The sequence below is a fragment of the Tribolium castaneum genome, chromosome 1 (genome assembly GCF_031307605.1).
Source record: "Tribolium castaneum strain GA2 chromosome 1, icTriCast1.1, whole genome shotgun sequence".
Taxonomy (NCBI): Eukaryota; Metazoa; Arthropoda; class Insecta; order Coleoptera; family Tenebrionidae; genus Tribolium; species Tribolium castaneum.
Genome location: NC_087394.1, coordinates 11,386,460 through 11,398,532, shown reverse-complemented (window position 1 = coordinate 11,398,532; position 12,073 = coordinate 11,386,460). Strand labels below are relative to the sequence as shown.

Sequence of the window (12,073 nt, the reverse complement as noted above, 5' to 3'; positions counted from 1 at the left end):
CTTTAAGTCTGTTAAAAAAGTCAAATAAAAAAATAAAAATCAAATATACAAAAAATTAAAAAAGATATAGATAATTTTACACAAAATTCTTCATATTAAGTGCTTTCATGCTGTTTATTTAAAAATAATAATATTAAAATTATCGCCCCTTATACAGTGTGTCTCAAAATTGGCGTATTCCCAATTGAGAGCGTTGTAGAGAATCACTTCACTAGTTCAAACATAGAAAAAAAAACTTTACATAAAAATAATCCATGTACGTCTTCGATATGTATTTCACTCATCTACATTTTGACAGAATTACGAATAAGGTAATGTATAGTAATAAAAATGGTTAAACGTAAAAAATGTTACAAATAATAAGAGAGTTTTAGCGAAATGTTTTTAATGAAACGTTAAATGTCAAATTTGTCGACATAGGATATAGGGATATATAGGATATAGGAAGACTTTACTCAGCTTAAGAGGATGAATTCAAATATGCAATAAAAATGTGTGGTTGCTATTTAAAATTATAAACTTGGCGCTAATTTTTTGTAGTTCCGGAAGCTTAGCTATTTTGAAGATAAGTTAGTTGTACACAGAATGGTCAACTTGGATCGTATACAAAATTTTAAGATTTAGCTATATTAGAAGTTAAAAAGTTTCTAATGTTGGCCCTAAAAGAATCACCCTGTACTGTGCTACAATTGTAATTAACAAATGTTCCTTAAAATAGCACTTCGTGAATTTTCACTATTTTAATTTACAAACAGACAAAAATACCAGCGTTTAAAAACGCAGCATTTAGTATCGCTCAAGTAACTACTTTGTAATAAACTACTAATTAATAACATAGGATGTATCAACTGTTAATATAGATTCTACACTGATTCAAAAGGACCGTAAAATGACTTGTATGGTTTTAAAAACCTTATTATAAAAAGGTGCGGCGTAAAACCACCTCGTATCCTTATTATAAAAAGGTGCGGCGTATAAGCAGATCTATGCTTCTTTTAATGTTTTCTATCAATTTTTGTACCCGAACTTGTTATACTTAAAGCATTACATAATATTTTGCGATTAACCTTTTTTAGGCAAAGATTAGAAGCGTAAGTGACAGAAACCAATAAATTCCTGAGCAATGTTTTTCCTGGTTTTCATTTTTTGCGTTTTCTGTAAAGTACTCTTACCAATAATAATGACTGTGTTTGTACGGATAATTAGATATAAATAAGATAACATAAAACACATAATTTATTATACAACATAATCCTTATTTAAATATTACCCATTACTGCTTTATCTCGTCACTCTCCTCATTATGCCTGCGTGTATCAAGACAAGAAATGTTGCTAAAACAACTCGTTCTATCCCTAATTTTAACCAATTTAATTCCTCCCAGTGCCTGTGGCCGAATTTTAGCCATAATGCCAACCCCTTCATACAGCCACCAAATCGTCTTCAATCCGCTCTGGCTCACACTGAACTCAAGAGGACACCACGTCACCTTATTCACCACTGATCCGATCAAAAACGCCAATTTATCAAACTTTCGACAAATCGATTGGAGCTTCGCTTACCAATTATGGCACGAAAAGCACAACGTCAGCGACATCATAAGGAACTTCAATACAAATTTACTCAAGTGTTTAAACCAATACGTGGAAATGATGAACGACATCATCATACGAGAGCTGGAACATCCCCAAGTCCAGGAAATCATCAATGACAAAAACGAACACTTTGATTTGGTCGTCGTTGAGTTTTTAAATCCCGCAATGGTGGCTTTCAGTAAGAGATTTAATTGTCCGTTTATTGGAATGTCCCCAATGGATTTGACCAATTTTGTACATGAAGCCTTGGGTAATCCAATCTCTCCGGCTTTGTTCCCGGATTTTATTTCTCACTACGATGGCGAGATGAATTTTTTTGAGCGAGTCCTTAACACGTTCTACTACGTTGGAAGTAAACTCTATTTCAAGTATTATTTTTACCCGAAAATTGATGAGATTATTAAGGAGTATTTTGGAGAGGATGTCCCTCCTTTGGAACAGATGCAACGCAATGCCAGCATGGTTTTTCTGAACACGAACCCAATTATTCACAACATAAGGCCCCTAATGAGCAACGTGTTAATGGTAGGTGGGGGAACACATTTTGAGGGAGATACTCCCCTACCTGAAGTAAGTACTTAAACAAAAATTTTCTCGTGGCTAGGCTAGGATTCTCTCCATAGGATATACAAAAATTTTTGGACGGGGCTGAAAACGGAGCGATTTATTTCAGCCTTGGGACAAATGTTAAAAGCAAGGATTTGGACCAAGACACGAAAACAACATTTTTGCAAGTATTTTCCGAACTGCCGTATAAAGTGTTATGGAAATTTGAAGACGCAAGCGTTACAACAAATTCGAAAATATTGGTGAAACCGTGGTTACCACAACAACAGATTTTAAGTAGGGACGGAGGTCGCAGTTAGAGTTCCTTTATTGGGAGAGTTGGGACACTGAAGGTTAAACCGAGCCAATTTTGTATTATGTGGATAAGTATATATTTCTATCCTTTTTTTATTAAAATTTTTGTTAGTAACTTATGTCAGAGGTTTATGTTTTTTGTAATTTTACGTCAAATTTAACCAGGGACGTAGGAAACGTAGAAAATTTGTAATTACTATTTAAAAAATAAAAATAATTGAATAATAATAACAATAATATTAATAATAAGTTTATTGCCGCAAGATATTGAAATACATCGACTTGTCAGTAAAATAAAAAATATTATGATAACACACACACATTCACTATACAGGGTGTCTCAGCTAAGATTTTCAAGCTTGATATCTCATATACCTATGTCAACGAATTTTTATGAAATTTAAAATGCAGATATTTTAAAAGATAAAGATTAAAATCCAATTAATGCAACAACTCAAGTCTTAAAAACGTAATTTTTACATGCCTTTTTAAAATGTTAAGCCTTTTAAGACTTATATTAAAAAATTGATCGTCAGTGAAAAATGCTGTCCGAAAAAAAATGAGAAACAACTGTTAAACGTGGGTATAGATGCAAAAGCGTAGATCTCTATGAGACAAATGAGCACTACCATTGAATTTTGGTCAATCCTACTCGTAGAAACGTAACTGTCACGCAAGGGACATTTCACAATTATCTTTCACCCATACTGCCATGCTAAGCAAGAACGTCGTAACTGATTTTATATGAATCTTGAGTTATGTCTTGTTTTCTACATTTTCAGAGTGCACTGTTATTTTAAATGCTAGTAACATGGAATATTGAAGTCAACCTAACAATTTATTTGTAAAAAGGAAATATGTATGCAATTGTATCCATTATTTTGCCAAATCGCTGTTATTCCACATACGACGTTTAATTTTTTTATTTATTTCTTTAATTAAGTAAAAGTAACTAAGTAAAAAAGTCGTAACTACAAAAATATTTATTAACGGCTTTAAACAAATGTAATAATACGTAACAACAGGAAATTTATAAAAAAATGTACCCAAGAAATTACACCTAGCGTACGATACTTTTGAAATAAAAGCAAATTTTGCCAAAAAATCAATCGGTTTTCTGGTAGAATATTTTAAAATTTTTTTAAGAGTTCCTGTTTTCTTTCTGTATCTATGCCATTTGTTGTGTGTTTTTGAGTGGGTTTTTTGAATATGATGTTATTGATGTTAGGAAATTTAACTCTATAAAGTCACTATCAAAACTGCATTTATATTTCATGTTTTTTTTCCTCGTTCAAACGTAACGTTAACCATGTCGCTTAGGTAAGGTCGATTAGTAATTTTGGTCAATTTGTACTGTGAACTGTAGTCTTGCCATTTGAAAAAGTTTTCAATTTTCATTTGTTTAATTTTAGTTCTTGTACCCGTCCTTCTAACCGAATTGACAAAATCGTCAAAGTCATACACTTTTTTTTGTTTTTTTAATTGTAATTCGACTTGGTAATCAACCAAACTTGGTGGTACCTAATGTTTTTGATTAATTTTAGAAAATATACAATTTTTGATTCATTAATGAGTGGGTTTCATATACATTTTATAGTTACGACTTTCTTGCTAAGTAATATTGCACAAACCCCACATACGTCAATTTTATTTACGTATTTCGTCTTATTAATTTCTGGATAATATCTATTAAAGTTATTTAGAATCAAAGTTATTGCACTATTGATCTCAGATTTTTTGTTATCTCAAATTTGACAAAAAAGTCAGTTACGACGTTCTTGCTTAGCACGGCAGCATACAAAGTTAAAAAACAATATTTTTGACTTACTTTTGGTACTGGACGCTTTAAATCGTTCTAAAAGGACTAAAAGGCTGAACAACAACTGAAAAATTCTAGACACTTGAACATTCAGGATTTTGGAAATGTTTCGTACACTGCTGATTGGATTCTCTTCAAAAGTTTGAATTACAGCCCCAACTATTGCTTCGTTTCCAGTGACGTGTTTTGTCCTCACTCGATTTAGTTCAAGTACACTTCTGTGTCTTCAAATTATTGACGATTCTTTGAACTTTAAATTTCATAAATAACATTTCACAAAAACTCCAACGACACTTTCCATAGGCGAATATTGATTCCATTTTCGACAACACAGAAATTTCAGCCACTGTTGTTGGTCTTTAAAGTAATTTCACGAAATTAAAACAAGTTTACTTTTCTAACAGTGGTACTCAAAATGCCGCATAGAAATGCTTCATCAATTGTTTCAAAAGATGACTGCCCAAATTACTATCAAAATTTGGATGAAGCTTTTAGCAACAAAATTTAATTTTTTCCTTGGATCAGGCCAGCGATTTGGTTAATTTTTTGTGTGGCCATTTATTTTTCGGGGTTTAATGATCCAACGGTAATTTGGCTTAATTTTAAATAAAAGAAATGTGTTTCAAAATTTTATTTTTTAACTTGAAGTCATTTTTTTGCCCATAATTGTAAGAACACCTCCTAAAATATGTGCGTTCTAAATTTCATAACACGACACCCTGTATAACTTCCGCCGTTTTGTTTTTAAGTTTATTTATTATTATACGGATGACATTTTCAATGACGAGTTGGAAAAACGTTGAAGTGTTGGTTTTGATATATTGTTTATTTAAGTATGAGAACCATTATGTCCATTAATTAAATTTTTGATAATATTTTCCGGATTATGTAAAAAGAAATCATTAAAATTATCTGCACTAACATTTGTGGGAAGTTTTAATTGATTGGCAACACTTTTAGTTTCGCTTTTGATGATAGACCATATTGTTTTTATACGATTATCTGATACTGAAATTAACATTAACAGTTCTTTAGATTTTTTTGTTATCCATGATTTTATTTTATTGCTGTTTGTATTTTTATTTTTGAAAGTATAGTTAAAGATGATATTGAAACCCTCCAAAAATATTTTAAAGAATTCGTTGAACTTGTCTTCTGCCGTTGTTAATTTTGACAGACTATCCCAATTTGTGGTTTCTAAATATTGAGTAAACGTTGTATAATTAGATCTGCTATAATTTCTCCTATCTTCGTGTTTTTCGTAAATGGGTTTTTCTTTATTATTTATTTGAAAACGTATTATTTGACTTTGATAATCAGAAATACAAAAATCATAGTTGTAGGCATCTATGTACCTATATCTATACCTACAAATATCAATGTTCATATTTCTGAAATTTTTGATATTTATTTTAATATTAAATACATAACTTAAAACCCTTCATATTTCCTGTCGTCTTTTTAAGTTTCCCAAAAAAATGATATTCAAGGTCTTTTCGTGTGAAAAACGTAACAAAATTTTGAATTTCAATATCTTTATAATTTGAAACAGAATCTAAAGTTCACGTAGATGCTAAAGGCGGCCAAGCAGCGTCAGGTTCAACTTTCCTAAAAATTAGACCCAATTTTGGGTTCAAGTACCTACGTATCTTGTAAATGCATAGACAAATTCCCAAAATCTCATAGGTTTTGTATGTAATATTATTTAGCCAATACACTTTTTCAAATGCTTGTTAATAATAAACCTAAAACTTTTTTATCGATTTTTACCATTTCTTAAAGTTTAGGGAATAATGTTTATGATGAAGAAACGTAAAATTCTTGTACTTACAAAGAAATCTCTTTGAAAATTTGGAGCTCATATAAAAAAAACAGTTAATTAACGACGACTGTCAGTGTAAACCATTTCTAAACGCAATTAGTCGACGAAAAATGGAAAAATTTTTTGACAAATTTATTTGATTTTTTAATAACAATAATAATAATAATTTATTTCTATCAATTTATACAGATGTAGTAACAAAATTGATACGAAAAACGTCAGTATTATACACAGAAATAACAATAACATACAAATAATTTTAAGACATAAGTCAAAAAACCTGTCTATTATAGAATTCATTTAAAGTATATGGTTCGAGATCCAAAATGTATTCAAATATTTTCTTTTTAAATAAATTTAAATTGCAAGGTGTGCGTAGATGCACAGGTAAACTATTGTATAGTTTTATTCCTGCATAATGAGAATTTTTTTCCGTCAGCGTGAGTTTGTGTCTTGGATACTTTAAGTCTACTTTGCGAGTGTTGTACTTATGGTCGTTAGTGACATTAAATAGTAGATTCTGTTTAAAGAAAAATAAAAGTAATCTATATATGTATAAACCAGTTACTGTCAAAAAGTTATTGCTTTTAAAGATGTTCCTACAAGTTTCATTATATTTTAAGTTAAACATAGTTCTCATGACTTGTTTTTGAGCAACAAATACTTTTGACATCTTTCCACTTTGCCTCCAAAATATTATACCGTAGCTTAGTAATGATTGAAAATTTGCGAAGTATATTATTCTTAGTTGTTCAATGTTAATGTATTTTTTGAAAACACGTATTGTAAAATGTACTGAGTTTAATTTTTTTAATAAATTATCTATATGATTAGTCCAGCTTAACTTAAGGTCAATGCATATTCCCAGAAAATTAGTTTTCTCTATTAATTCAATTTCTTTAGATGATATTACAATTTTATTCGGTTTCTCTGTATTCTTGTGATTACATATTGCAAAATGAATGCCGTAGTTTTTTTCAAAATTTAACACTAATTTATTTTCTTCAGTCCAGTTTATTACCTTATTCATGCATATCTTTGCTTCTTTCATTGTATCTGTCATATTTTCACCCCAAATTAATATGTTTGTGTCGTCAGCAAAGTTAACTGCACTATTGTTGTCTGAGGCTGTTAAAATGTTTAATAGGTCCTTTATATAAATTACGAAAAATAAAGGACCTAGTATACTACCTTGAGGTACACCTTGTTTAATTAAAGTTTATTTGATGTATATACAGTACTGTTTTTTGTTATTGTGACCTGCTGATACCTATTATTAAGATAAGATGTGATCAACTTTAACATAATTCCTCTTATGCCGTATTTCTTTAATTTACTTATTAGGATGTTATGATCTAGGCAATCGAAGGCTTTAGAGAAATCTAAGAAAATTCCAAGAACCACCTTTTTTTCTTCTAATTTATTTAACAGAGTATAAGTGGAGCTAAATATAGCTGAGTCAACAGATTTCTCTTTAATGGGTCCGTGTTGGGATGAATTCAGTAGCTGAAATTTCATTAAAAAGTTAGTAATTCTGGAAGATATAACAGTTTCAAAAATTTTAGAAAACAATCAAAGCAGACTTATTGGTCTGTAATTTGATAGTAATGTTGGGTCACCTTTTTTGTATATAGGAAGAACTTGCGCTCGTTTTAATTGTTCTGGGAAAATTCTATAATCTAAAGAGTTTTGAATAACAAAAGATAAAGGTGCGCTAATTTCTTCATAATAGTATTTAATTATGTTATTAGATATTTCGTCAAAGCCTGTACTTTTCTTATTTTTAAAATTTTGAATTATAGTAATAATTTCTTGACAAGTAACTGGGTATATGTACATAGTTTTAGCATTGGATGAGATCGTATTATTATTTATTTGACTTACTTCGTACAAAGGGCGCTGAATTAATGAAATACTGGTTAATGTCATTAACAATCTGCTTAGGATCACCTTCGATTTGAATTTCACAACATTTTTTACTTTTGCCACAAATTTTGATTTATTGTCTGCATTTTGAATCCGTTGTCCATAGTAATTTTTACGTGCCGCTCGTAGAACCATGTCGTATTTTTTTTTCAAATACTTATGAAGATTTTTCGCCAAATTTGAAGTGTAACACCACTGATTTCTATCCCAGTTTGATTTTTTATACATTCTAATGGACGTATATGAAACAAAATTTCGAAAATTGGCATCAGTGTCTCAACTCTCCCAATATAGGAACTCTAGTCGCAGTTATGTAATAATCATGTTCGGGTTTTAGAACATCCAAAAATAAAACTCTTCATTACTCAAGGAGGTCTCCAGTCTTTAGAGGAAGCAATTTACAACGGAATTCCCATTATTGGGATGCCCGTCTATGTTGATCAGTATTCCAACGTTAAAAGGGCAATTCGGAAAGGGATGGGAATTATCCTTGATAGTAATAATGTGGGGAAAGAAATACTGAAGAAGTCTATCGAAGATATTTTAAATAATGAGAAGTAGCGTGCTAGATTTGACAATATAAAAATTGATATCTTCTTCTAGGTATAAAAAATCAGCAGAAAAGTTGTCAATTTTATTGAAAGAGCAACCCGTTTCTGGGCTTAACCAAACCGTGAAGTGGATTGAGTATGTCTTGAAATATAAGGGAGCGAAGTTTTTGAAACCAGCTCAAATCCCAACGTATCAGTATCTCCTGATTGATGTGTTAACATTTTTTGTGGCATTTTTTATATTCTCTGCTTATTTTTCATTTGTGTGTTTGAAATTACTTGTCAAGTGTATGAAAGAAAGACGTAAGGTTAAAACAGTCAAGTTAGAATAAACTTTTCTTGTTAACAACACTTTTTTTATTCATTCAATTTTTTAATATAAATCTTAAATGTACAGTTGAAACGAACTCAGAGTCAATACTCTTTCGCCTATTTTCTAAAAATGACAAATTACAAATGGCAAAACTCGTTTTTCTCAAATGCAACACTTTATATTTCATTGCGTCATTACATGGCATTGTTTATGAGCTTTGTGGAGTCTAACTTGTAAGATTTGTAAGATTTTTGGGAAATAAATTGATGGTTTTATCTTAATTAAAATTTAAATTAAATTTGAATCCCCATGTGGGCATAGGACTTCAACACTGTTGTTTCTTCGGTACAAGGGTGTACCAATAATAAAAGCCCCATATTTGGTTTCCCATCCCATCAGTAGATACAGGCCTTCAAGAATCTTGGATAATGTAGTTTGGATTGCCAGTTGGCTATCCAAGGTGCCGGAGGACAACAGCAGCAATTTGTTGCAAAATGGGTGATTAATTTTGCTAAGAGAACTGGATTTTCCACCTTTTGCTCAACGTGTGGACAGATTCAACATTTGAAAAATAAAAGTTCCACCAGATGCAACGACACAGGTAATCACTTATAATTTAGCGAGTAACAGTAGTAATGAGACCTTAGAGCCAATTTTTTGAGCAATTTTTGGACTCGAGACAATTTTCTGAGTATTTTTGAAAGAAATTCACGAAATTGCGTTTCTGAATGACCTAAAAAACACTTTAAAACAATGGAAACTGATAGAATTACTTCATTATTGAAGTAATTTGGTGCATTTCTTAAGGAATTTGGCAAAACAGTTGTTCTTCTGACTGGAAGAGTGTCAAAACGGTTGAAAGTTTGAAAAAGGCACCATCCTGGCATCATAACTTAATTTTCGACACAATTTTGTTTTCCTTAAGCATGCCTTAAAACTAATATTCTTTGCTGACAAATGACAAATTACAAATGGCAAAACTCGTTTTTCTCAAATGCAACACTTTATATTTCATTGCGTCATTACATGGCATTGTTTATGAGCTTTGTGGAGTCTAACTTGTAAGATTTGTAAGATTTTTGGGAAATAAATTGATGGTTTTATCTTAATTAAAATTTAAATTAAATTTGAAATCATAATTTTTGTGAAGTACATGAAAAAAGTGCGTGTTTAACGCGTAAAAAAGTGGGTTTTATTTATTTGTTAAACAATCTACTATTTTCGTGTACTTAATCGAAGTTCACGAACTGCTGAACTTGAGTTCTGCTACCAATTGCTGAATTTCTTCATTAATTTCGCTTTGATGTACTCATTTTACATTAAAGCTTTATCGAAAATCATTTGTTTACTTGGTTGAGATGTTTTGCCAATAAAGAAACAAATGCTTGATATGGATAACTTGGTGACCGGAAATAAGCGCTCAAGGAAAAAAGCGCACAAGGAAAAAACGCACAAGGAAAAAAGCGCACAAGGAATAAAGCGCATAAGGAATAAAGCTCACAAGGAAAAAAGCACATAAAGAAAAAAGCGCACAAAAAAAATCAAACGCAAAAGTACACACATTAAAAATGCTATCGCCGAATTAACGGTTCAGTTAAACTAAAACATCTTATTTTAAAATGTTTGATAATAAAAACTCAAGGTTCTAAGCAGCTTTAATTTTTTCTTGTAATTTATTTTCTTTATTTATAACATACTTGTACCATAATTAATAATAGAGGATACGAATTAAGGTTTTCCTTCACCCATCTGCTTACGGAATGAAACTTATTTTTTATCAAATACAGATTGATCCAGAAAAACTGAGTCTGTTGGCAACAGATCTGAAAACATTTTTGTTCATAATTTGCCACACTGCAACCTGGTACAGTTTTTCTTGACAATATAAGTTATTTCATTGTTGAATTGTGTTGCCAACAGACTCAGATTTTATGGATCAGTCTGTATAATATGCAAAACAATGAGTTGCAAAAAAATATTTTTATGACTATGATTTAGGGAGCTAAAGTGTCAAATTTCAGCCATTTTTTTGTGTTTTACAACTGTTTTAAGAAACATTTTTGAAACTTATTTATAGGCTATATATTGTTTTAGAAAGTCTTTTCAAAATGTGATCAGTGCTTTCTTTAATTTAGTGGGACACTTCTCACGAGCTTTATAATGGCATTTCGATTACGTGTGATATACATTTTATCTTATCCTATCTTTTAAAAATCAAATTTCTCTCACAAGAGAGATAAAGCTGTCAAATTTACTCACTTGTGAGTAGAAAAACAGTTTTATCTCTCTTGTGAGAGAAATTTGATTTCTCTCACCGAAAACAGTGGTATAATGTACCTAAAAAAAACTGCACCTGTAGGATAAAGATATTTTTAGATTTATCGATTAATAATTAAACTACATAAAATTCTGAAACCACCCAAGTTTGCGTTACATAATTCTAAAAATTAGAGTTAAAATTTGATGGTTTTTAATTTCGGTATTTTAAAGTAAATAAAACAGCAACGTAACATAGTCAAACATAAGTGTTTAAAAAATAAAACATCTCAATTATAAAATTTTTGTTATTTGTATTTTTTGTTATAAAACAAAAAATAAACAAGAAAATCTTTTAAACGTGAAACTATCAATTTTCCAAGTGCGCTTTTTTCTTTGTGCACTTTTTTCTATGAGCTCTTTTTTCCTTGTTCGCTTTTTTCTTTGTGCGCTTTTTTCTGTGCGCTTTTTTCCGGTGCTCTTATTTCCTAGATTCGGATAACTTTGCTAATAGGAACAAGACAATTTTTATTGTTAAAATAATAATTTGCAAAATTTGAAGTAAAAGTATTTATTCAATTTAATTCATTCGGCCCATGTTTATTATTTTATTCTTCGACACTGTCAAAATTTACGGTTTTTCTCCTGTGTAGGGAAGTTTTGACAACTGTTTGGCATTTCTCAGTACGAAACGTCAGATTATTTTTAACAAATGTAAAGCAATTTTAAGCCTTGCTGAGTCTATTTCGAAGAATAAAATGTTGTATTCAACTCGTTTTTGTGTAAATCGGTTCATTTATTTCGCCTCGTTTTCACTCGTGGTTTAAAAATCCACTCGTGAAATAAAGCGTCCGATTTACACTCAAACTCATTAAATAAATAACTATTATTTTTCTCAGAGTCTGAATCGTATACAGGGTGGCCCAGGTC

At 30.5% G+C, this 12,073-nt stretch overlaps 2 protein-coding genes across 2 annotated transcripts in view; both read left to right on the top strand.

Annotated features, from left to right (window-relative positions):
- Galt (Galactose-1-phosphate uridylyltransferase) overlaps positions 1 to 12,073 on the top strand; it is a 131,824-nt gene that overhangs the window by 26,028 nt on the left and 93,723 nt on the right. The window lies entirely within an intron of this gene.
- LOC657793 (UDP-glucosyltransferase 2) lies at positions 1,261 to 8,923 on the top strand. Its single transcript, XM_008193158.3, has 4 exons — positions 1,261 to 2,165; positions 2,219 to 2,438; positions 8,361 to 8,580; positions 8,627 to 8,923. The coding sequence occupies exons 1-4, from the start codon at positions 1,329 to 1,331 to the stop codon at positions 8,904 to 8,906; spliced, it is 1,557 nt and encodes a 518-aa protein (XP_008191380.2). The 5' UTR covers positions 1,261 to 1,328; the 3' UTR covers positions 8,907 to 8,923.